The sequence below is a fragment of the Oncorhynchus nerka genome, linkage group LG13, assembly GCF_034236695.1.
Source record: "Oncorhynchus nerka isolate Pitt River linkage group LG13, Oner_Uvic_2.0, whole genome shotgun sequence".
NCBI lineage: Eukaryota > Metazoa > Chordata > Actinopteri > Salmoniformes > Salmonidae > Oncorhynchus > Oncorhynchus nerka.
This window is the reverse complement of record NC_088408.1, coordinates 3,556,216-3,584,168: the sequence shown is the minus strand read 5'-3', so window position 1 is coordinate 3,584,168 and position 27,953 is coordinate 3,556,216. Positions and strand designations below refer to the sequence as shown.

The 27,953-nt window shown below is 48.2% G+C and overlaps 1 protein-coding gene across 1 annotated transcript in view; it reads left to right on the top strand.

The window, feature by feature from the left end:
• Positions 1-27,953, top strand: part of LOC135574578 (protein phosphatase 1 regulatory subunit 14C-like) — a 79,004-nt gene that overhangs the window by 45,738 nt on the left and 5,313 nt on the right. Inside the window, exons 2-3 of the mRNA XM_065026032.1 lie at positions 1,266-1,349; positions 1,663-1,695. Of these exons, the coding sequence (XP_064882104.1) occupies positions 1,266-1,349; positions 1,663-1,695 (117 nt within the window). The remainder of the gene's footprint in view (positions 1-1,265; positions 1,350-1,662; positions 1,696-27,953) is intronic.

The following is a 27,953-nucleotide window of genomic DNA, read 5'->3' as shown; positions in this document are numbered from 1 at the left end:
TGATGATGATTTATGGTGATGATGATTTATAGTGATGATGATGATGATGATTTATGGTGATGATGATTTATGGTGATGATGATGATTTATGGTGATGATGATTTATGGTGATGATGATGATTTATGGTGATGATGATGATTTATGGTGATGATGATTTATGGTGATGATGATGATTTATGGTGATGATGATTTATAGTGATGATGATGATTTATGGTGATGATGATGATTTATGGTGATGATGATGATTTATAGTGATGATGATGATTTATGGTGATGATGATTTATTGTGATGATGATGATTTATGGTGATGATGATTTATAGTGATGATGATGATTTATGGTGATGATGATTTATAGTGATGATGATGATTTATGGTGATGATGATGATTTATGGTGATGATGATGATTTATGGTGGTGATGATGATTTATGGTGATGATGATGATGATTTATGGTGATGATGATGATGATGATTTATGGTGGTGATGATGATGATGATGATTTATGGTGATGATGATGATGATGATTTATGGTGGTGATGATGATGATTTATGGTGATGATGATGATGATGATTTATGGTGGTGATGATGATGATGATTTATGGTGGTGATGATGATGATGATTTATGGTGATGATGATGATTTATGGTGATGATGATGATGTTATGGTGATGATGATGATGATGATGATGATGATTTATGGTGATGATGATGATTTATAGTGATGATGATGATTTATGGGGATGATGATGATTTATGGTGGTGATGATGATGATTTATGGGGATGATGATGATTTATGGTGATGATGGTGATTTATGGGGATGATGGTGATGATGATTTATGGTGATGGTGATGATTTATGGTGATGATGATGATGATGATGATTTATGGTGATAGTGATGATGATGATTTATGGGGATGATGGTGATGATGATTTATGGGGATGATGATGATTTATGGTGATGATGATGATGATGATGATGATGGTGGTGATAATTTATAGTGATGATGATGATTTATGGTGAGGATGACAATGATTGATGATGATGGTGGTGATGATTTATAGTGATGATGATGATGATGATGATGATGACGATGCTTGATGATGATGGTGGTGATGATTTATAGTGATGATGATGATGATGATGACGATGCTTGATGATGATGGTGGTGATGATGATGGTGGTGATGATGATGATGGTGATGATGATTTATGGTGATGATGATTTATGGTGATGGTGATTTTTGATGTTTATTTACAGGAAGAGGAGATGCCAGAGGTGGAGATAGACATCGATGACCTGTTGGAGGTCAACAGCGAAGACGAGAGAGCCGTCAAACTACAGGTACCCATAATGCTTCACATTACTGCATAGGAACTGCATAATGCTTCATAATACTGCATAGGACATACGACAGCTCCTTCTGTATGAGCTACTGAACATATGGCCTAGATAGAATGATTCAAACGCTCAATGTTTGAATGTATTTAAAGTTCCATTTATACTGTCCTCACCAATACTGTCCTATTGGTGCCTTGAGCAAACAGATGATTGACGTTTGAATCACAGTGTTCTACATTTCTGGTCACTCAATTAGTTTAATAAACTTTCTTGATAAGGAACATAAAACACGTCTTGTCCTTCTCTCTCTCAACAGGAATCCTTAATGGACTGCTATAAACCCACGGAGGTGAGTAGTGATCTCTGTCTCTCTGTCTCTGTCTCGTGGGCGAGCTGAGTGTTTGGGTGGGACTGGGGGCGAGCTGAGTGTTTGGGTGGGACGGGGGCGAGCTGAGTGTTTGGGTGGGATGGGGGGCGAGCTGAGTGTTTGGGTGGGACTGGGGGAGAGCTGAGTGTTTGGGTGGGACTGGGGGCGAGCTGAGTGTTTGGGTGGGACGGGGGGCGAGCTGAGTGTTTGGTTGGGACGGGGGCGAGCTGAGTGTTTTGGGTGGGACGGGGGCGAGCTGAGTGTTTGGGTGGGATGGGGGCGAGCTGAGTGTTTTGGGTGGGACGGGGGGCGAGCTGAGTGTTTGGGTGGGATGGGGGCGAGCTGAGTGTTTTGGGTGGGATGGGGAGAGCTGAGTGTTTTGGGTGGGACTGGGGGGCGAGCTGAGTGTTTTGGTGGGACGGGGGCGAGCTGAGTGTTTGGGTGGGACGGGGGAGAGCTGAGTGTTTGGGTGGGACGGGGGGGCGAGCTGAGTGTTTGGGTGGGACTGGGCGAGCTGAGTGTTTGGGTGGGACGGGGGCGAGCTGAGTGTTTGGGTGGGACGGGGGCGAGCTGAGTGTTTGGGTGGGACGGGCGAGCTGAGTGTTTGGGTGGGACGGGGGGAGCTGAGTGTTTGGGTGGGACGGGGGGCGAGCTGAGTGTTTGGGTGGGACGGGGGGGCGAGCTGAGTGTTTGGGTGGGATGGGGGGAGAGCTGAGTGTTTGGGTGGGATGGGGGCGAGCTGAGTGTTTGGGTGGGATGGGGGCGAGCTGAGTGTTTGGGTGGGATGGGGGCGAGCTGAGTGTTTGGGGGACGGAGCGAGCTGAGTGTTTGGGTGGGGGGGGGTGGGGGGGGGACTGGGGGGCGAGCTGAGTGTTTGGGTGGGACGGGGATGATGGGGAGCTGAGTGTTTGGGTGGGATGGGGGGACGGGGGGCGAGCTGAGTGTTTGGGGGGGACAGGGGACGGGGGCGAGCTGAGTGTTTGGGGGACGGGGGGACGGGGGCGAGCTGAGTGTTTGGGTGGGACGGGGGATGGGGGCGAGCTGAGTGTTTGGGGGACGGGGGATGGGGAGAGCTGAGTGTTTGGGTGGGACTGGGGCGAGCTGAGTGTTTGGTTGGGACGGGGGCGAGCTGAGTGTTTGGCTGGGACGGGGGCGAGCTGAGTGTTTTGGGTGGGACGGGGGGCGAGCTGAGTGTTTGGGTGGGATGGGGGCGAGCTGAGTGTTTTGGGTGGGACGGGGGCTAGCTGAGTGTTTGGGGGATGGGGCGAGCTGGTGTTTTGGGTGGGACGGGGGGAGAGCTGAGTGTTTTGGGTGGGATGGGGGAGAGCTGAGTGTTTTGGGTGGGACGGGGGGAGAGCTGAGTGTTTGGGTGGGACTGGGGGGCGAGCTGAGTGTTTGGGTGGGACGGGGGCGAGCTGAGTGTTTGGGTGGGACGGGGCGAGCTGAGTGTTTGGGTGGGACGGGGGCGAGCTGAGTGTTTGGGTGGGACGGGGGGGCGAGCTGAGTGTTTGGGTGGGACGGGGGGCTGAGTGTTTGGGTGGGACGGGGCGAGCTGAGTGTTTGGGTGGGACGGGGGGCGAGCTGAGTGTTTGGGTGGGACGGGGGCGAGCTGAGTGTTTGGGTGGGACGGGGGGAGCTGAGTGTTTGGGTGGGATGGGGGGCGAGCTGAGTGTTTGGGTGGGGATGGGGGCAGAGCTGAGTGTTTGGGGGGGACGGGGGGCGAGCTGAGTGTTTGGGTGGGATGGGGGGAGCTGAGTGTTTGGGGGACGGGGGGCGCTGAGTGTTTGGGTGGGACGGGGTGGGGGGACGGGGGCGAGCTGAGTGTTTGGGTGGGACTGGGGATGGGGGAGCTGAGTGTTTGGGTGGGATGGGGAGAGCTGGGGCGAGCTGAGTGTTTGGGGGACGGGGGACGAGGGCGAGCTGAGTGTTTGGGGGACTGGGGACGGGGCGAGCTGAGTGTTTGGGTGGGACTGGGGACGGGGGCGAGCTGAGTGTTTGGGGGACGGGGGACGGGGGCGAGCTGAGTGTTTGGGGGGACGGGGGGATGGGGGCGAGCTGAGTGTTTGGGGGACTGAGTGTTTGGAGGGCGAGCTGAGTGTTTTGGGATGGGGGGACGGGGGGAGCTGAGTGTTTGGGGGACGGGGATGGGGGGATGGGGGCGAGCTGAGTGTTTGGGGGATGGGGGACGGGGGGGGCGAGCTGAGTGTTTGGGGGATGGGGGACGGGGGAAGCTGAGTGTTTGGGGGACGGGGGATGGGGGATGGGGGCGAGCTGAGTGTTTGGGGGACGGGGATGAGGGATGAGCTGAGTGTTTGGGGGATGGGGGACGGGGGCGAGCTGAGTGTTTGGGTGGGACTCCATTCTGACTGTACACTCTGCGCACAGCAACCAAATCAAATCAAATGTACTTATATAGCCCTTTAACATCAGCTGATATCTCAAAGTGCTGTACAGAGTGTTTGGGTGGGACGGGGATGGGGGGCGAGCTGAGTGTTTGGGTGGGATGGGGGGCGAGCTGAGTGTTTGGGTGGGATGGGGGCGAGCTGAGTGTTTGGGTGGGATGGGGGCGAGCTGAGTGTTTGGGGGACGGGGGCAGCTGAGTGTTTGGGGGACGGGGGGACGGGGGAAAGAGCTGAGTGTTTGGGTGGGACGGGGACGGGGGCGAGCTGAGTGTTTTGGGGGACGGGGGCGAGCTGAGTGTTTGGGTGGGACGGGGGGATGGGGGACGGGGGCGAACTGAGTGTTTGGGTGGGACGGGGGATGGGGGCGAGCTGAGTGTTTGGGGGATGGGGGGCGAGCTGAGTGTTTGGGGGATGGGGGCGAGCTGAGTGTTTGGGTGGGATGGGGGGAGAGCTGAGTGTTTGGGTGGGACTGGGGGAGCTGAGTGTTTGGGTGGGACGGGGGATGGGGGCGAGCTGAGTGTTTGGGTGGGATGGGGGAGCTGAGTGTTTGGGTGGGACGGGGGGCGAGCTGAGTGTTTGGGTGGGACGGGGGGGCGAGCTGAGTGTTTGGGGGACGGGGGGCGAGCTGAGTGTTTGGGGGACGGGGGAGAGCTGAGTGTTTGGGTGGGACGGGGGGAGAGCTGAGTGTTTGGGTGGGACGAAAGGGCGAGCTGAGTGTTTGGGTGGGACGGGGAGAGCTGAGTGTTTGGGTGGGACGGGGAGAGCTGAGTGTTTGGGTGGGACGGGGGGAGAGCTGAGTGTTTGGGTGGGACGGGGGGATGGGGGACCCCATTCTGGTCGAGCTGAGTGTTTGGGTGGGACTCTAAAGGGGATGGGGGCGAGCTGAGTGTTTGGGGGACGGGGGACGGGGCGAGCTGAGTGTTTGGGGGACGGGGGGCGAGCTGAGTGTTTGGGTGGGACGGGGGATGGGGGACCCCATTCTGGGGGAGCTGAGTGTTTGGGGGACGGGGGGCGAGCTGAGTGTTTGGGTGGACGGGGGGACGAGCTGAGTGTTTGGGTGGGACGACTGGGGCGAGCTGAGTGTTTGGGTGGGACGGGGGGAGCTGAGTGTTTGGGTGGGACGGGGATGGGGGGGGCGAGCTGAGTGTTTGGGGGACGGGGGACGGGGGCGAGCTGAGTGTTTGGGGGACGTGAGTGTTTGGGTGGGACGGATTCTGGGATGGGGGACGGGGCACACTAAAAGAGCTGAGTGTTTGGGTGGGACGGGGGATGGGGCGAGCTGAGTGTTTGGGGGACGGGGGGCGAGCTGAGTGTTTGGGTGGGACGGGGGGGCGAGCTGAGTGTTTGGGTGGGACGGGGGCGAGCTGAGTGTTTGGGTGGGACGGGGGAGAGCTGAGTGTTTGGGTGGGACGGGGGAGAGCTGAGTGTTTGGGTGGGACGGGGGCGAGCTGAGTGTTTGGGTGGGACGGGGGGCGAGCTGAGTGTTTGGGTGGGATGGGGGCCAGCTGAGTGTTTGGGTGGGACACAGGCAAGCTGAGTGTTTGGGGGAATCAAATGAGTGTTTATATGGGACACAACCTTTGGGGGACATCAGCTGAGTGTTTGGGTGGGACAAAGGATGGGGGCTGAGTGTTTGGGTGGGAGAGCTGAGTGTTTGGGTGGGACGGGGGTGTAGCTGAAACGGGGCGAGCTGAGTGTTTGGGTGGGGGACGGGGCTGAGCTGAGTGTTTGGGGGACCCCCATTCGAGCTGAGTGTTTGGGTGGGACGAGGGGGATGGGGGGACGGGGTCGAGCTGAGTGTTTGGGTGGGACCCCAGGGGGATGGGGGCCAGCTGAGTGTTTGGGGGACGGGGAGAGCTGAGTGTTTGGGTGGGACAGGGGACGGGGGCGAGCTGAGTGTTTGGGGGACAGAACATGGGGCGAGCTGAGTGTTTGGGTGGGATGTTCATAAAGCTGAGTGTTTGGGTGGGATGGGGGCGAATGAGTGTTTGGGTGGGATGGAACAGCTGAGTGTTTGGGGGACGGGGGCACTGAGTGTTTGGGGGACGGGGGGACGGGGGGGCTAAGCTGAGTGTTTGGGTGGGACGGGGGATGGGGGGATGGGGGCGAACCCCATTCTGAGGTTTGGGTGGGACTCTAAAGACGAGAGAAAGCTGAGTGTTTGGGGGACACAGGGGGCGAGCTGAGTGTTTGGGTGGGATGGGGGATGGGGGACAGGAGAGAGTGTTTGGGTGGGATGGGGGACGGGGGGACTGAGCTGAGTGTTTGGGTGGGGACATCAAAGACGGGGGGCGAGCTGAGTGTTTGGGTGGGATACTGGAGAGAGCTGAGTGTTTGGGGGACGGGGGCGAGCTGAGTGTTTGGGGGACGGGGAGAGCTGAGTGTTTGGGTGGGACGGGGATGGGGGCGACTGAGTGTTTGGGGGACAGGGGGCGAGCTGAAGTGTTTGGGGGACGGGGGGAGAGCTGACTGTTTGGGTGGGACGGCGAGCTGAGTGTTTGGGTGGGACCACTGGGGGCGATATGTTTGGGGGACCAACTTGACCATTGGGGGACAGGGAGAGCTGAGTGTTTGGGTGGGACGGGGGCGAGCTGAGTGTTTGGGGGACGACTGGGGGACGGTGGGCGAGCTGAGTGTTTGGGTGGGACAGGGATGGGGCAGCTGAGTGTTTGGGGGATGGGGACAAAAGCACAAGCTGAGTGTTTGGGGGATGGGGGCCCCCATTCTGTGTTTGGGGGACGGGGGCGAGCTGAGTGTTTGGGGGACGACACTGAGTGTTTGGGTGGGATGGGTGGGATGGGGGACACAACTGAGTGTTTGGGTGGGATGGGGGACTGCTGAGTGTTTGGGGGACGGGGGATGGGGGGATGGGGCCATTCTGAGCTGAGTGTTTGGGGGACGGGGGGATGAGGGACGAGCTGAGTGTTTGGGGGATGGGGGACGGGGCGAAGCTGAGTGTTTGGGTGGGACTCCATTCTGACTGTACACTCTGCGCACAGCAACCAAATCAAATCAAATGTATTTATATAGCCCTTTAACATCAGCTGATATCTCAAAGTGCTGTACAGAGTGTTTGGGTGGGACGGGGGATGGGGAGACACAACTGAGTGTTTGGCTGGGATGGGGACACAACCCCATGAGTGTTTGGGTGGGATGGGGACGGGGGACGAGCTGAGTGTTTGGGTGGGACGGGGGATGGGGGAGAGCTGAGTGTTTGGGGGACGGGGGGACACGAGCTGAGTGTTTGGGTGGGACGGGGGACATGGGGCGAGCTGAGTGTTTGGGGGATGGGGGACGGGGGGCTGAGCTGAGTGTTTGGGTGGGACAGGGATGGGGGGGCGAGCTGAGTGTTTGGGGGACGGGGGGCGAGCTGAGTGTTTGGGGGACGGGGGGAGAGCTGAGTGTTTGGGTGGGACTCTAAAAGGCGAGCTGAGTGTTTGGGTGGGACGGGGGGATGGGGGCGAGCTGAGTGTTTGGGGGACGGGGGCGACTGAGTGTTTTGGGGGACGGGGGGAGAGCTGAGTGTTTGGGTGGGACGGGGGCGAGCTGAGTGTTTGGGGGACGGGGGACGGTGGGCAACCCCATTCTGAGTGTTTGGGTGGGACGGGGGATGGGGGCTTCATTGAGTTGAGTGTTTGGGGGATGGGGGACGGGGGCGAGCTGAGTGTTTGGGGATGGGGGACGGGGGGCGAGCTGAGTGTTTGGGGGACGGGGGGGACGAGCTGAGTGTTTGGGTGGGACGGGGGGACGGGGGGCGAGCTGAGTGTTTGGGGGACGGGGACGGGGGCGAGCTGGAGTGTTTGGGGGCGGGGATGGGGGAGAGCTGAGTGTTTGGGGGACGGGGGCGAGCTGAGTGTTTGGGTGGGACGGGGGCGAGCTGAGTGTTTGGGTGGGATGGGGGAGATTCTGAGTGTTTGGGTGGGACTCTAAAAGACGAACTGAGTGTTTGGGGGACGGGGGACGGGGGCGAGCTGAGTGTTTGGGGGACGGGGGCGAGCTGAGTGTTTGGGTGGGACGGGGGACATGGGGGCAGTGTTTGGGGGATGGGGGACTAAAAGTGTTTGGGTGGGACGGGGCGAGCTGAGTGTTTGGGTGGGACGGGGGACGGGGGGCGAGCTGAGTGTTTGGGTGGGACTCCATTCTGACTGTACACTCTGCACACAGCAACCCCATTCTGACTGTACACTCTAAAAGACACAACCCCATTCTGACTGCACTCTAAAAGACACAACCCCATTCTGACTGCACTTTAAAAGACACAACCCCATTCTGACTGTACACTGTAAAAGACACAACCCCATTCTGACTGCACTCTAAAAGACACAACCCCATTCTGACTGCACTCTAAGAGACACAACCCCATTCTGACTGTACACTAAGAGACACAACCCCATTCTGACTGTACACTAAGAGACACAACCCCATTCTGACTGCACTGTAAAAGACACAACCCCATTCTGACTGTACACTGTAGAAGACACAACCCCATTCTGACTGCACTCTAAAAGACACAACCCCATTCTGACTGTACACTGTAGAATACACAACCCCATTCTGACTGTACACTAAGCGACACAACCCCATTCTGACTGCACTCTAAAAGACACAACCCCATTCTGACTGCACTCTAAGAGACACAACCCCATTCTGACTGTACACTAAGAGACACAACCCCATTCTGACTGTACACTAAGAGACACAACCCCATTCTGACTGCACTGTAAAAGACACAACCCCATTCTGACTGTACACTGTAGAAGACACAACCCCATTCTGACTGCACTCTAAAAGACACAACCCCATTCTGACTGTACACTGTAGAATACACAACGCCATTCTGACTGTACACTAAGCGACACAACCCCATTCTGACTGCACTCTAAAAGACACAACCCCATTCTGACTGTACTCTAAAAGACACAACCCCATTCTGACTGCACTCTAAAAGACACAACCCCATTCTGACTGTACTCTAAAAGACACAACCCCATTCTGACTGCACTCTAAAAGACACAACCCCATTCTGACTGTACTCTAAAAGACACAACCCCATTCTGACTGTACTGTAAAAGACACAACCCAATTCTGACTGCACTCTAAAAGACACAACCCCATTCTGACTGCACTCTAAAAGACACAACCCCATTCTGACTGCACTCTAAAAGACACAACCCCATTCTGACTGCACTCTAAAAGACACAACCCCATTCTGACTGTACTCTAAAAGACACAACCCCATTCTGACTGCACACTAAAAGACACAACCCCATTCTGACTGTACACTGTAAAATACACAACCCCATTCTGACTACACTCTAAAATACACAACCCCATTCTGACTGTACTCTAAAAGACACAACCCCATTCTGACTGTACTGTAAAAGACACAACCCAATTCTGACTGCACTCTAAAAGACACAACCCCATTCTGACTGCACTCTAAAAGACACAACCCCATTCTGACTGCACTCTAAAAGACACAACCCCATTCTGACTGCACAACCCCATCTAAAAGACACAACCCCATTCTGACTGTACTCTAAAAGACACAACCCCATTCTGACTGCACTCTAAAAGACACAACCCCATTCTGAAAGAAAAGACACAACCCCATTTCTGACTGCACACTCTAAAAGACACAACCCCATTCTCTGACTGCACCCCATTCTCTAAAAGACACAACCCCATTCTGACTGCACAACCCCATTCACTGTAAAAGACACAACCCCATTCTGACTGCACTCTAAAAGACACAACCCCATTCTGACTGCATTAAAAGACACAACCCCATTCTGACTGCACTCTAAAACACAACCCCATTCTGACTGCACTCTAAAAGACCCCATTCTGACTGCACTCTAAAAGACACAACCCCATTCTGACTGCACTCTAAAAGACACAACCCCATTCTGACTGTACACTCTAAAAGACACAACCCCATTCTGACTGCACTCTAAAAGACACAACCCCATTCTGACTGCACTCCAAAAACACAACCCCATTCTGACTGTACACTGTAAAGACACAACCCCATTCTGACTGTACACTGTAAAAGACACAACCCCATTCTGACTGTACACTGTAGAAGACACAACCCCATTCTGACTGCACTCTAAAAGACACAACCCCATTCTGACTGTACACTGTAGAATACACAACCCCATTCTGACTGTACACTAAGCGACACAACCCCATTCTGACTGCACTCTAAAAGACACAACCCCATTCTGACTGCAAAAGACACAACCCCATTCTGAAAAAAAGACACAACCCCATTCTGACTGCACTCTAAAAGACACAACCCCATTCTGACTGCACTCTAAAAGACACAACCCCATTCTGACTGCACTCTAAAAGACACAACCCCATTCTGACTGTACTCTAAAAGACACAACCCCATTCTGACTGCACACTAAAAGACACAACCCCATTCTGACTGTACACTGTAAAATACACAACCCCATTCTGACTGCACTCTAAAATACACAACCCCATTCTGACTGTACTCTAAAAGACACAACCCCATTCTGACTGTACTCTAAAAGACACAACCCCATTCTGACTGTACTGTAAAAGACACAACCCCATTCTGACTGCACTCTAAAAGACACAACCCCATTCTGACTGCACTCTAAAAGACACAACCCCATTCTGACTGTACTCTAAAAGACACAACCCCATTCTGACTGCACACTAAAAGACACAACCCCATTCTGACTGTACACTGTAAAATACACAACCCCATTCTGACTGCACTCTAAAATACACAACCCCATTCTGACTGTACTCTAAAAGACACAACCCCATTCTGACTGTACACTAAAAGACACAACCCCATTCTGACTGCACTCTAAAATACACAACCCCATTCTGACTGTACTCTAAAAGACACAACCCCATTCTGACTGCACTCTAAAAGACAACCCCATTCTGACTCTACTCTAAAAGACACAACCCCATTCTGACTGTACTCTAAAAGACACAACCCCATTCTGACTGTACTGTAAAAGACACAACCCCATTCTGACTGCACTCTAAAAGACACAACCCCATTCTGACTGCACTCTAAAAGACACAACCCCATTCTGACTGCACTCTAAAAGACACAACCCCATTCTGACTGCACTCTAAAAGACACAACCCCATTCTGACTGTACTCTAAAAGACACAACCCCATTCTGACTGCACACTGTAAAAGACACAACCCCATTCTGACTGTACACTCTAAAAGACACAACCCCATTCTGACTGTACTCTAAAAGACACAACCCCATTCTGACTGTACTCTAAAAGACACAACCCCATTCTGACTGTACACTGTAAAAGACACAACCCCATTCTGACTTTCCCTAAAAGACACAACCCCATTCTGACTGCACTCTAAAAGACACAACCCCATTCTGACTGCGCTCTAAAAGACACAACCCCATTCTGACTGTGCTCTAAAAGACACAACCCCATTCTGACTGCACAACCCCATTCTGACTGCACTCTAAAAGACAACCCCATTCTGACTGCACTCTAAAAGACACAACCCCATTCTGACTGCACTCTAAAATTCTGACTGTACAACCCCATTCTGACTGTACTCTAAAAGACACAACCCCATTCTGACTGCACTCTAAAAGACACAACCCCATTCTGACTGCACTCTAAAAGACACAACCCCATTCTGACTGTACACTGTAGAAGACACAACCCCATTCTGACTGCACTCTAAAAGACACAACCCCATTCTGACTGTACACTGTAGAATACACAACCCCATTCTGACTGTACACTAAGCGACACAACCCCATTCTGACTGCACTCTAAAAGACACAACCCCATTCTGACTGTACTCTAAAAGACACAACCCCATTCTGACTGCACTCTAAAAGACACAACCCCATTCTGACTGCACTCTAAAAGACACAACCCCATTCTGACTGCACTCTAAAAGACACAACCCCATTCTGACTGCACTCTAAAAGACACAACCCCATTCTGACTGTACTCTAAAAGACACAACCCCATTCTGACTGCACACTAAAAGACACAACCCCATTCTGACTGTACACTGTAAAATACACAACCCCATTCTGACTGCACTCTAAAATACACAACCCCATTCTGACTGTACTCTAAAAGACACAACCCCATTCTGACTGTACTCTAAAAGACACAACCCCATTCTGACTGTACTCTAAAAGACACAACCCCATTCTGACTGTACTCTAAAAGACACAACCCCATTCTGACTGCACTCTAAAAGACACAACCCCATTCTGACTGTACTCTAAAAGACACAACCCCATTCTGACTGGACTGTAAAAGACACAACCCCATTCTGACTGCACTCTAAAAGACAACCCCATTCTGACTCTACTCTAAAAGACACAACCCCATTCTGACTGTACTCTAAAAGACACAACCCCATTCTGACTGTACTGTAAAAGACACAACCCAATTCTGACTGCACTCAACCCTAAAAGACACAACCCCATTCTGACTGCACTCTAAAAGACACAACCCCATTCTGACTGCACTCTAAAAGACACAACCCCATTCTGACTGCACTCTAAAAGACACAACCCCATTCTGACTGTACTAAAAGACACAACCCCATTCTGACTGCAAAAAGACACAACCCCATTCTGACTGCACTCTAAAAGACACAACCCCATTCTGACTGCACTCTAAAAGACACAACCCCATTCTGACTGTACTCTAAAAGACACAACCCCATTCTGACTGCACACTAAAAGACACAACCCCATTCTGACTGTACACTGTAAAATACACAACCCCATTCTGACTGCACTCTAAAATACACAACCCCATTCTGACTGTACTCTAAAAGACACAACCCCATTCTGACTGTACACTGTAAAAGACACAACCCCATTCTGACTTTCCCTAAAAGACACAACCCCATTCTGACTGCGCTCTAAAAGACACAACCCCATTCTGACTGCGCTCTAAAAGACACAACCCCATTCTGACTGTGCTCTAAAAGACACAACCCCATTCTGACTGCACAACCCCATTCTGACTGCACTCTAAAAGACAACCCCATTCTGACTGCACTCTAAAAGACACAACCCCATTCTGACTGCACTCCAAAAGACACAACCCCATTCTGACTGTACTCTGAAAGACACAACCCCATTCTGACTGTACAACCCCATTCTGACTGTACTCTAAAAGACACAACCCCATTCTGACTGCACTCTAAAAGACACAACCCCATTCTGACTGCACTGTAAAAGACACAACCCCATTCTGACTGTACACTGTAGAAGACACAACCCCATTCTGACTGCACTCTAAAAGACACAACCCCATTCTGACTGTACACTGTAGAATACACAACCCCATTCTGACTGTACACTAAGCGACACAACCCCATTCTGACTGCACTCTAAAAGACACAACCCCATTCTGACTGTACTCTAAAAGACACAACCCCATTCTGACTGCACTCTAAAAGACACAACCCCATTCTGACTGCACTCTAAAAGACACAACCCCATTCTGACTGTACTCTAAAAGACACAACCCCATTCTGACTGTACTCTAAAAGACACAACCCCATTCTGACTGTACTCTAAAAGACACAACCCCATTCTGACTGGACTGTAAAAGACACAACCCAATTCTGACTGCACTCTAAAAGACACAACCCCATTCTGACTGTACTCTAAAAGACACAACCCCATTCTGACTGTACTCTAAAAGACACAACCCCATTCTGACTGGACTGTAAAAGACACAACCCAATTCTGACTGCACTCTAAAAGACACAACCCCATTCTGACTGCACTCTAAAAGACACAACCCCATTCTGACTGCACTCTAAAAGACACAACCCCATTCTGACTGCACTCTAAAAGACACAACCCCATTCTGACTGCACTCTAAAAGACACAACCCCATTCTGACTGTACTCTAAAAGACACAACCCCATTCTGACTGCACACTAAAAGACACAACCCCATTCTGACTGTACACTGTAAAATACACAACCCCATTCTGACTGCACTCTAAAATACACAACCCCATTCTGACTGTACTCTAAAAGACACAACCCCATTCTGACTGTACTCTAAAAGACACAACCCCATTCTGACTGTACTGTAAAAGACACAACCCCATTCTGACTGTACTCTAAAAGACACAACCCCATTCTGACTGCACTCTAAAAGACACAACCCCATTCTGACTGTACTCTAAAAGACACAACCCCATTCTGACTGGACTGTAAAAGACACAACCCAATTCTGACTGCACTCTAAAAGACACAACCCCATTCTGACTGCACTCTAAAAGACACAACCCCATTCTGACTGCACTCTAAAAGACACAACCCCATTCTGACTGTACTCTAAAAGACACAACCCCATTCTGACTGCACTCTAAAAGACACAACCCCATTCTGACTGTACACTGTAAAAGACACAACCCCATTCTGACTGCACTCTAAAAGACACAACCCCATTCTGACTGTACTCTAAAAGACACAACCCCATTCTGACTGTACTCTAAAAGACACAACCCCATTCTGACTGTACTGTAAAAGACACAACCCAATTCTGACTGCACTCTAAAAGACACAACCCCATTCTGACTGCACTCTAAAAGACACAACCCCATTCTGACTGCACTCTAAAAGACACAACCCCATTCTGACTGTACTCTAAAAGACACAACCCCATTCTGACTGCACACTAAAAGACACAACCCCATTCTGACTGTACACTGTAAAATACACAACCCCATTCTGACTGCACTCTAAAATACACAACCCCATTCTGACTGTACTCTAAAAGACACAACCCCATTCTGACTGTACACCGTAAAAGACACAACCCCATTCTGACTGCACTCTAAAATACACAACCCCATTCTGACTGTACTCTAAAAGACACAACCCCATTCTGACTGCACTCTAAAAGACACAACCCCATTCTGACTCTACTCTAAAAGACACAACCCCATTCTGACTGCACTCTAAAAGACACAACCCCATTCTGACTGCACTGTAAAAGACACAACCCCATTCTGACTGTACACTGTAGAAGACACAACCCCATTCTGACTGCACTCTAAAAGACACAACCCCATTCTGACTGCACTCTAAAAGACACAACCCCATTCTGACTGTACACTAAAAGACACAACCCCATTCTGACTGCACTCTAAAAGACACAACCCCATTCTGACTGTACTCTAAAAGACACAACCCCATTCTGACTGCACTCTAAAAGACACAACCCCATTCTGACTGTACTCTAAAAGACACAACCCCATTCTGACTGCACTGTAAAAGACACAACCCCATTCTGACTGCACTCTAAAAGACACAACCCCATTCTGACTGCACTCTAAAAAAGACACAACCCCATTCTGACTGCACTCTAAAAGACACAACCCCATTCTGACTGCACTCTAAAAGACACAACCCCATTCTGACTGCACTCTAAAAGACACAACCCCATTCTGACTGTACTCTAAAAAAGACACAACCCCATTCTGACTGCACACTAAAAGACACAACCCCATTCTGACTGTACACTGTAAAAGACACAACCCCATTCTGACTGCACTCTAAAATACACAACCCCATTCTGACTGTACTTCTAAAAGACACAACCCCATTCTGACTGTACTCTAAAAGACACAACCCCATTCTGACTGCACTGTAAAAGACACAACCCCATTCTGACTGCACTCTAAAAGACACAACCCCATTCTGACTGCACTCTAAAAGACACAACCCCATTCTGACTGCACTCTAAAAGACACAACCCCATTCTGACTGTACTCTAAAAGACACAACCCCATTCTGACTGCACTCTAAAAGACACAACCCCATTCTGACTGCACTCTAAAAAAGACACACAACCCCATTCTGACTGCACTCTAAAATACACAACCCCATTCTGACTGTACTCTAAAAGACACAACCCCATTCTGACTGTAAAAGACACTGTAAAAGACACAACCCCATTCTGACTGCACTCTAAAATACACAACCCCATTCTGACTGTACTCTAAAAGACACAACCCCATTCTGACTGCACTCTAAAAGACAACCCCATTCTGACTCTACTCTAAAAGACACAACCCCATTCTGACTGTACTCTAAAAGACACAACCCCATTCTGACTGCACTCTAAAAGACACAACCCCATTCTGACTGCACTCTAAAAGACACAACCCCATTCTGACTGTACTCTAAAAGACACAACCCCATTCTGACTGTACACTGTAAAAGACACAACCCCATTCTGACTGCACTCTAAAAGACACAACCCCATTCTGACTGCACTCTAAAAGACACAACCCCATTCTGACTGCGCTCTAAAAGACACAACCCCATTCTGACTGTGCTCTAAAAGACACAACCCCATTCTGACTGCACAACCCCATTCTGACTGCACTCTAAAAGACAACCCCATTCTGACTGCACTCTAAAAGACACAACCCCATTCTGACTGCACTCTAAAAGACACAACCCCATTCTGACTGTACTCTAAAGACACAACCCCATTCTGACTGTACAACCCCATTCTGACTGTACTCTAAAAGACACAACCCCATTCTGACTGCACTCTAAAAGACACAACCCCATTCTGACTGCACTCTAAAAGACACAACCCCATTCTGACTGTACTCTAAAAGACACAACCCCATTCTGACTGTACTCTAAAAGACACAACCCCATTCTGACTGTACACTGTAGAATACACAACCCCATTCTGACTGTACACTAAGCGACACAACCCCATTCTGACTGCACTCTAAAAGACACAACCCCATTCTGACTGTACTCTAAAAGACACAACCCCATTCTGACTGTACTCTAAAAGACACAACCCCATTCTGACTGCACTCTAAAAGACACAACCCCATTCTGACTGTACTCTAAAAGACACAACCCCATTCTGACTGCACACTAAAAGACACAACCCCATTCTGACTGTACACTTCTAAAACTCTAAAAGACACAACCCCATTCTGACTGCACTCTAAAAGACACAACCCCATTCTGACTGTACTCTAAAAGACACAACCCCATTCTGACTGCACTCTAAAAGACACAACCCCATTCTGACTGTACTCTAAAAGACACAACCCCATTCTGACTGCACTCTAAAAGACACAACCCCATTCTGACTGCACTCTAAAAGACACAACCCCATTCTGACTGTACTCTAAAAGACACAACCCCATTCTGACTGGACTGTAAAAGACACAACCCAATTCTGACTGCACTCTAAAAGACACAACCCCATTCTGACTGCACTCTAAAAGACACAACCCCATTCTGACTGCACTCTAAAAGACACAACCCCATTCTGACTGCACTCTAAAAGACACAACCCCATTCTGACTGTACTCTAAAAGACACAACCCCATTCTGACTGCACTCTAAAAGACACAACCCCATTCTGACTGTACACTGTAAAAGACACAACCCCATTCTGACTGCACTCTAAAAGACACAATCCCATTCTGACTGTACTCTAAAAGACACAACCCCATTCTGACTGTACAACCCCATCTAAAAGACACAACCCCATTCTGACTGCACTCTAAAAGACACAACCCCATTCTGACTGTACTCTAAAAGACACAACCCCATTCTGACTGACTGCACTCTAAAAGACACAACCCCATTCTGACTGCACTCTAAAAGACACAACCCCATTCTGACTGCACTCTAAAAGACACAACCCCATTCTGACTGCACTGTAAAAGACACAACCCCATTCTGACTGCACTCTAAAAGACACAACCCCATTCTGACTGCACTCTAAAAGACACAACCCCATTCTGACTGCACTCTAAAAGACACAACCCCATTCTGACTGTACTCTAAAAGACACAACCCCATTCTGACTGCACTCTAAAAGACACAACCCCATTCTGACTGTACACTCTAAAAGACACAACCCCATTCTGACTGTACTCTAAAAGACACAACCCCATTCTGACTGTACTCTAAAAGACACAACCCCATTCTGACTGGACTCTAAAAGACACAACCCCATTCTGACTGCACTCTAAAAGACACAACCCCATTCTGACTGCACTCTAAAAGACACAACCCCATTCTGACTGCACTCTAAAAGACACAACCCCATTCTGACTGCACTCTAAAAGACACAACCCCATTCTGACTGCACTCTAAAAGACACAACCCCATTCTGACTGTACTCTAAAAGACACAACCCCATTCTGACTGCACTCTAAAAAGACACAACCCCATTCTGACTGTACACTCTAAAATACACAACCCCATTCTGACTGCACTCTAAAAGACACAACCCCATTCTGACTGTACTCTAAAGACACAACCCCATTCTGACTGTACTCTAAAAGACACAACCCCATTCTGACTGCACTCTAAAAGACACAACCCCATTCTGACTGCACTCTAAAGACACAACCCCATTCTGACTGCACTCTAAAAGACACAACCCCATTCTGACTGCACTCTAAAAGACACAACCCCATTCTGACTGTACTCTAAAAGACACAACCCCTGATTCTGACTGCACTGTAAAAGACACAACCCCATTCTGACTGTACACTGTAAAAGACACAACCCCATTCTGACTGCACTCTAAAAGACACAACCCCATTCTGACTGTACTCTAAAAGACACAACCCCATTCTGACTGCACTCTAAAAGACACAACCCCATTCTGACTGCACTCTAAAATACACAACCCCATTCTGACTGTACTCTAAAAGACACAACCCCATTCTGACTGCACTCTAAAAGACACAACCCCATTCTGACTGCACTCTAAAAGACACAACCCCATTCTGACTGTACTCTAAAAGACACAACCCCATTCTGACTGTACACTGTAAAAGACACAACCCCATTCTGACTTTCCCTAAAAGACACAACCCCATTCTGACTGCACTCTAAAAGACACAACCCCATTCTGACTGCACAACCCCATTCTGACTGTGCACTCTAAAAGACACAACCCCATTCTGACTGCACAACCCCATTCTGACTGCACTCTAAAAGACAACCCCATTCTGACTGCACTCTAAAAGACACAACCCCATTCTGACTGCACTCCAAAAGACACAACCCCATTCTGACTGTAAAGACAAACCCCATTCTGACTGCACTCTAAAAGACACAACCCCATTCTGACTGCACTCTAAAAGACACAACCCCATTCTGACTGCACTCTAAAAGACACAACCCCATTCTGACTGTACTCTAAAAAGACACAACCCCATTCTGACTGCACTCTAAAAGACACAACCCCATTCTGACTGTACACTGTAAAAGACACAACCCCATTCTGACTGCACACTAAAAGACACAACCCCATTCTGACTGCACTCTAAAAGACACAACCCCATTCTGACTGTACTGCTAAAAGACACAACCCCATTCTGACTGCACTCTAAAAGACACAACCCCATTCTGACTGCACTCTAAAAGACACAACCCCATTCTGACTGCACTCTAAAAGACACAACCCCATTCTGACTGTACTCTAAAAGACACAACCCCATTCTGACTGTACTCTAAAAGACACAACCCCATTCTGACTGTACTCTAAAAGACACAACCCCATTCTGACTGGACTGTAAAAGACACAACCCAATTCTGACTGCACTCTAAAAGACACAACCCCATTCTGACTGCACTCTAAAAGACACAACCCCATTCTGACTGCACTCTAAAAGACACAACCCCATTCTGACTGCACTCTAAAAGACACAACCCCATTCTGACTGCACTCTAAAAGACACAACCCCATTCTGACTGCACTCTAAAAGACACAACCCCATTCTGACTGCACTCTAAAAGACACAACCCCATTCTGACTGCACTCTAAAAGACACAACCCCATTCTGACTGCACTCTAAAAGACACAACCCCATTCTGACTGTACTCTAAAAGACACAACCCCATTCTGACTGCACACCCCATTCTGAAAAGACACAACCCCATTCTGACTGTACACTCACAACCCCAAAAGACACAACCCCATTCTGACTGCACTCTAAAAGACACAACCCCATTCTGACTGTACTCTAAAAGACACAACCCCATTCTGACTGTACTCTAAAAGACACAACCCCATTCTGACTGCACTTCTGACTGTACTAAAAGACACAACCCCATTCTGACTGCACTCTAAAAGACACAACCCCATTCTGACTGTACTCTAAAAGACACAACCCCATTCTGACTGCACTCTAAAAGACACAACCCCATTCTGACTGTACTCTAAAAGACACAACCCCATTCTGACTGCACTCTAAAAGACACAACCCCATTCTGACTGCACTCTAAAAGACACAACCCCATTCTGACTGCACTCTAAAAGACACAACCCCATTCTGACTGCACTCTAAAAGACACAACCCCATTCTGACTGCACTCTAAAAGACACAACCCCATTCTGACTGTACCCCATTCTGACTAAAAGACACAACCCCATTCTGACTGCACTCTAAAAAAGACACAACCCCATTCTGACTGTACTCTAAAAGACACAACCCCATTCTGACTGCACACTAAAAGACACAACCCCATTCTGACTGTACACTGTAAAAGACACAACCCCATTCTGACTGCACTCTAAAATACACAACCCCATTCTGACTGTACTCTAAAAGACACAACCCCATTCTGACTGCACTCTAAAAGACACAACCCCATTCTGACTGCACTCTAAAAGACACAACCCCATTCTGACTGCACTCTAAAAGACACAACCCCATTCTGACTGTACTCTAAAAGACACAACCCCATTCTGACTGCACTCTAAAAGACACAACCCCATTCTGACTGTACACTGTAAAATACACAACCCCATTCTGACTGCACTCTAAAATACACAACCCCATTCTGACTGTACTCTAAAAGACACAACCCCATTCTGACTGTACTCTAAAAGACACAACCCCATTCTGACTGTACTGTAAAAGACACAACCCAATTCTGACTGCACTCTAAAAGACACAACCCCATTCTGACTGCACTCTAAAAGACACAACCCCATTCTGACTGTACTCTAAAAGACACAACCCCATTCTGACTGCACTCTAAAAGACACAACCCCATTCTGACTGCACTCTAAAAGACACAACCCCATTCTGACTGCACTCTAAAAGACACAACCCCATTCTGACTGTACTCTAAAAGACACAACCCCATTCTGACTGTACACTGTAAAAGACACAACCCCATTCTGACTGTACTCTAAAAGACACAACCCCATTCTGACTGCACTCTAAAAGACACAACCCCATTCTGACTGCGCTCTAAAAAGACACAACCCCATTCTGACTGTGCTCTAAAAGACACAACCCCATTCTGACTGCACAACCCCATTCTGACTGCACTCTAAAAGACAACCCCATTCTGACTGCACTCTAAAAGACACAACCCCATTCTGACTGCACTGTAAAAGACACAACCCCATTCTGACTGTACAACCCCATTCTGACTGTACTCTAAAAGACACAACCCCATTCTGACTGCACTCTAAAAGACACAACCCCATTCTGACTGCACTGTAAAAGACACAACCCCATTCTGACTGTACACTGTAGAAGACACAACCCCATTCTGACTGCACTCTAAAAGACACAACCCCATTCTGACTGTACACTGTAGAATACACAACCCCATTCTGACTGCACTGTAAAAGACACAACCCCATTCTGACTGTACACTCTAAAAGACACAACCCCATTCTGACTGCACTCTAAAAGACACAACCCCATTCTGACTGTACTCTAAAAGACACAACCCCATTCTGACTGCACTCTAAAAGACACAACCCCATTCTGACTGTACTCTAAAAGACACAACCCCATTCTGACTGTACTCTAAAAGACACAACCCCATTCTGACTGTACTCTAAAAGACACAACCCCATTCTGACTGCACTCTAAAAGACACAACCCCATTCTGACTGTACTCTAAAAGACACAACCCCATTCTGACTGGACTGTAAAAGACACAACCCCATTCTGACTGCACACTAAAAGACACAACCCCATTCTGACTGTACACTGTAAAGACACAACCCCATTCTGACTGCACTCTAAAAGACACAACCCCATTCTGACTGTACTCTAAAAGACACAACCCCATTCTGACTGCACTCTAAAAGACACAACCCCATTCTGACTGTACTCTAAAAGACACAACCCCATTCTGACTGCACTCTAAAAGACACAACCCCATTCTGACTGCACTCTAAAAGACACAACCCCATTCTGACTGCACTCTAAAAGACACAACCCCATTCTGACTGTACTCTAAAAGACACAACCCCATTCTGACTGCACTCTAAAAGACACAACCCCATTCTGACTGTACTCTAAAAGACACAACCCCATTCTGACTGCACTCTAAAAGACACAACCCCATTCTGACTGTACTCTAAAAGACACAACCCCATTCTGACTGCACTCTAAAAGACACAACCCCATTCTGACTGTACTCTAAAAGACACAACCCCATTCTGACTCCACTCTAAAAGACACAACCCATTCTGACTGCACTCTAAAAGACACAACCCCATTCTGACTGTACTCTAAAAGACACAACCCCATTCTGACTGCACTCTAAAAGACACAACCCCATTCTGACTGTACTCTAAAAGACACAACCCCATTCTGACTGTACTCTAAAAGACACAACCCCATTCTGACTGTACTCTAAAAGACACAACCCCATTCTGACTGCACTCTAAAAGACACAACCCCATTCTGACTGCACTCTAAAAGACACACAACCCCATTCTGACTGTGCTCTAAAAGACACAACCCCATTCTGACTGCACAAAAGACACAACCCCATTCTGACTGCACTCTAAAAGACAACCCCATTCTGACTGCACTCTAAAAGACACAACCCCATTCTGACTGCACTCCAAAAGACACAACCCCATTCTGACTGTACTCTGAAAGACACAACCCCATTCTGACTGCACTCTAAAAGACACAACCCCATTCTGACTGCACTCTAAAAGACACAACCCCATTCTGACTGCACTCTAAAAGACACAACCCCATTCTGACTGTACTCTGTAAAGACACAACCCCATTCTGACTGCACTCTAAAAGACACAACCCCATTCTGACTGCACTCTAAAAGACACAACCCCATTCTGACTGTACACTAAAAGACACAACCCCATTCTGACTGTACTCTAAAAGACACAACCCCATTCTGACTGTACTCTAAAAGACACAACCCCATTCTGACTGCACTCTAAAAGACACAACCCCATTCTGACTGCACTCTAAAAATACACAACCCCATTCTGACTGCACTCTAAAAGACACAACCCCATTCTGACTGTACTCTAAAAGACACAACCCCATTCTGACTGCACAAAAGACTTCTGACTGCAAAAAGACACAACCCCATTCTGACTGTACTCTAAAAGACACAACCCCATTCTGACTGCACTCTAAAAGACACAACCCCATTCTGACTGCACTCTAAAAGACACAACCCCATTCTGACTGCACTCTAAAAGACACAACCCCATTCTGACTGCACTCTAAAAGACACAACCCCATTCTGACTGCACTCTAAAAGACACAACCCCATTCTGACTGTACTCTAAAAGACACAACCCCATTCTGACTGCACTCTAAAAGACACAACCCCATTCTGACTGTACACTCTAAAAGACACAACCCCATTCTGACTGCACTCTAAAAGACACAACCCCATTCTGACTGTACTCTAAAAGACACAACCCCATTCTGACTGTACACAACCCCATTCTGAAAAGACACAACCCCATTCTGACTGTACTCTAAAAGACACAACCCCATTCTGACTGTACTCTGTAAAAGACACAACCCCATTCTGACTGCACTCTAAAAGACACAACCCCATTCTGACTGTACTCTAAAAGACACAACCCCATTCTGACTGGACTGTAAAAGACACAACCCAATTCTGACTGCACTCTAAAAGACACAACCCCATTCTGACTGCACTCTAAAAGACACAACCCCATTCTGACTGCACTCTAAAAGACACAACCCCATTCTGACTGCACTCTAAAAGACACAACCCCATTCTGACTGTACTCTAAAAGACACAACCCCATTCTGACTGCACTCTAAAAGACACAACCCCATTCTGACTGTACTCTAAAAGACACAACCCCATTCTGACTGCACTCTAAAAGACACAACCCCATTCTGACTGCACTCTAAAAGACACAACCCCATTCTGACTGTACTCTAAAAGACACAACCCCATTCTGACTGCACTCTAAAAGACACAACCCCATTCTGACTGCAACCCCATTCTGACTGCACTCTAAAAGACACAACCCCATTCTGACTGCACTCTAAAAGACACAACCCCATTCTGACTGTACTCTAAAAGACACAACCCCATTCTGACTGCACTCTAAAAGACACAACCCCATTCTGACTGTACACTGTAAAATACACAACCCCATTCTGACTGCACTCTAAAAGACACAACCCCATTCTGACTGTACTCTAAAAGACACAACCCCATTCTGACTGTACTCTAAAAGACACAACCCCATTCTGACTGCACTCTAAAATACACAACCCCATTCTGACTGTACTCTAAAAGACACAACCCCATTCTGACTGCACTCTAAAAGACACAACCCCATTCTGACTGTACTCTAAAAGACACAACCCCATTCTGACTGCAAAAGACAACCCCATTCTGACTGCACTCTAAAAGACACAACCCCATTCTGACTGCACTCTAAAAGACACAACCCCATTCTGACTGCACTCTAAAGACACAACCCCATTCTGACTGCACTCTAAAAGACACAACCCCATTCTGACTGTTCTAAAAGACACAACCCCATTCTGACTGCATTCTGAAAGACACAACCCCATTCTGACTGTACTCTAAAAGACACAACCCCATTCTGACTGCACTCTAAAAGACACAACCCCATTCTGACTGTACACTGTAAAAGACACAACCCCATTCTGACTGCACTCTAAAAGACACAATCCCATTCTGACTGTACTCTAAAAGACACAACCCCATTCTGACTGCACTCTAAAAGACACAACCCCATTCTGACTGCACTCTAAAAGACACAACCCCATTCTGACTGTACTCTGAAAGACACAACCCCATTCTGACTGCACTCTAAAAGACACAACCCCATTCTGACTGTACTCTAAAAGACACAACCCCATTCTGACTGTACAACCCCATTCTGAAAAAAGACACAACCCCATTCTGACTGCACTCTAAAAGACACAACCCCATTCTGACTGCACTCTAAAAGACACAACCCCATTCTGACTGCACTCTAAAAGACACAACCCCATTCTGACTGCACTCTAAAAGACACAACCCCATTCTGACTGTACTCTAAAAGACACAACCCCATTCTGACTGTACTCTAAAAGACACAACCCCATTCTGACTGCACTCTAAAAGACACAACCCCATTCTGACTGTACACTGTAAAAGACACAACCCCATTCTGACTGTACTCTAAAAGACACAACCCCATTCTGACTGTACTGTAAAAGACACAACCCCATTCTGACTGCACTCTAAAAGACACAACCCCATTCTGACTGCACTCTAAAAGACACAACCCCATTCTGACTGCACTCTAAAAGACACAACCCCATTCTGACTGCACTCTAAAAGACACAACCCCATTCTGACTGTACTCTAAAAGACAAAACCCCATTCTGACTGTACACTGTAGAATACACAACCCCATTCTGACTGCACTCTAAAAGACACAACCCCATTCTGACTGTACACTGTAGAATACACAACCCCATTCTGACTGCACTCTAAAAGACACAACCCCATTCTGACTGTACTCTAAAAGACACAACCCCATTCTGACTGCACTCTAAAAGACACAACCCCATTCTGACTGTACTCTAAAAGACACAACCCATTCTGACTGTTCCCTAAAAGACACAACCCCATTCTGACTGACTGTACTCTAAAAGACACAACCCCATTCTGACTGCACTCTAAAAGACACAACCCCATTCTGACTGCACTCTAAAAGACACAACCCCATTCTGACTGCACTCTAAAAGACACAACCCCATTCTGACTGCACTCTAAAAGACACAACCCCATTCTGACTGTACTCTAAAAGACACAACCCCATTCTGACTGTACTGTAAAAGACACAACCCCATTCTGACTGCACTCTAAAAGACACAACCCCATTCTGACTGCACTCTAAAAGACACAACCCCATTCTGACTGCACTCTAAAAGACACAACCCCATTCTGACTGTACTCTAAAAGACACAACCCCACTCTGACTGCACTCTAAAAGACACAACCCCATTCTGACTGTTCTGACTGCACACAACCCCATTCTGACTGCACAACCCCATTCTGACTGCACTCTAAAAGACACAACCCCATTCTGACTGTACACTGTAGAATACACAACCCCATTCTGACTGCACTCTAAAAGACACAACCCCATTCTGACTGCACTCTAAAAGACACAACCCCATTCTGACTGTACTCTAAAAGACACAACCCCATTCTGACTGCACTCTAAAAGACACAACCCCATTCTGACTGTACTCTAAAAGACACAACCCCATTCTGACTGTACACTAAAGACACAACCCCATTCTGACTGCACTCTAAAAGACACAACCCCATTCTGACTGTACTCTAAAAGACACAACCCCATTCTGACTGCACTCTAAAAGACAACCCCATTCTGACTGCACTCTAAAAGACACAACCCCATTCTGACTGCACTCCAAAAGACACAACCCCATTCTGACTGTACTCTGAAAGACACAACCCCATTCTGACTGCACTCTAAAAGACACAACCCCATTCTGACTGACTTCTGACTGTACTCTAAAAGACACAACCCCATTCTGACTGCACTCTAAAAGACACAACCCCATTCTGACTGCACTCTAAAAGACACAACCCCATTCTGACTGCACTCTAAAAGACACAACCCCATTCTGACTGTACACTGTAAAAGACACAACCCCATTCTGACTGCACTCTAAAAGACACAACCCCATTCTGACTGCACTCTAAAAGACACAACCCCATTCTGACTGCACTCTAAAAGACACAACCCCATTCTGACTGCACTCTAAAAGACACAACCCCATTCTGACTGCACACACCCCATTCTGACTGCACTCTAAAAGACAACCCCATTCTGACTGCACTCTAAAAGACACAACCCCATTCTGACTGCACTCTAAAGACACAACCCCATTCTGACTGTCTAAAAGACACAACCCCATTCTGAAAGACACAACCCCATTCTGACTGCACTCTAAAAGACACAACCCCATTCTGACTGTACTCTAAAAGACACAACCCCATTCTGACTGTACAAAAGACCCCATTCTGACTGCACTCTAAAAGACACAACCCCATTCTGACTGCACTCTAAAAGACACAACCCCATTCTGACTGCACTCTAAAAGACACAACCCCATTCTGACTGTACACTGTAAAAGACACAACCCCATTCTGACTGCACTCTAAAAGACACAACCCCATTCTGACTGTACAACTTCTGACTATACAAAAGACCCCATTCTGACTGCACTCTAAAAGACACAACCCCATTCTGACTGCACTCTAAAAGACACAACCCCATTCTGACTGTACTCTAAAAGACACAACCCCATTCTGACTGCACTCTAAAAGACACAACCCCATTCTGACTGTACTCTAAAAGACACAACCCCATTCTGACTGTACTCTAAAAGACACAACCCCATTCTGACTGCACTCTAAAAAAGACACAACCCCATTCTGACTGCACTCTAAAAGACACAACC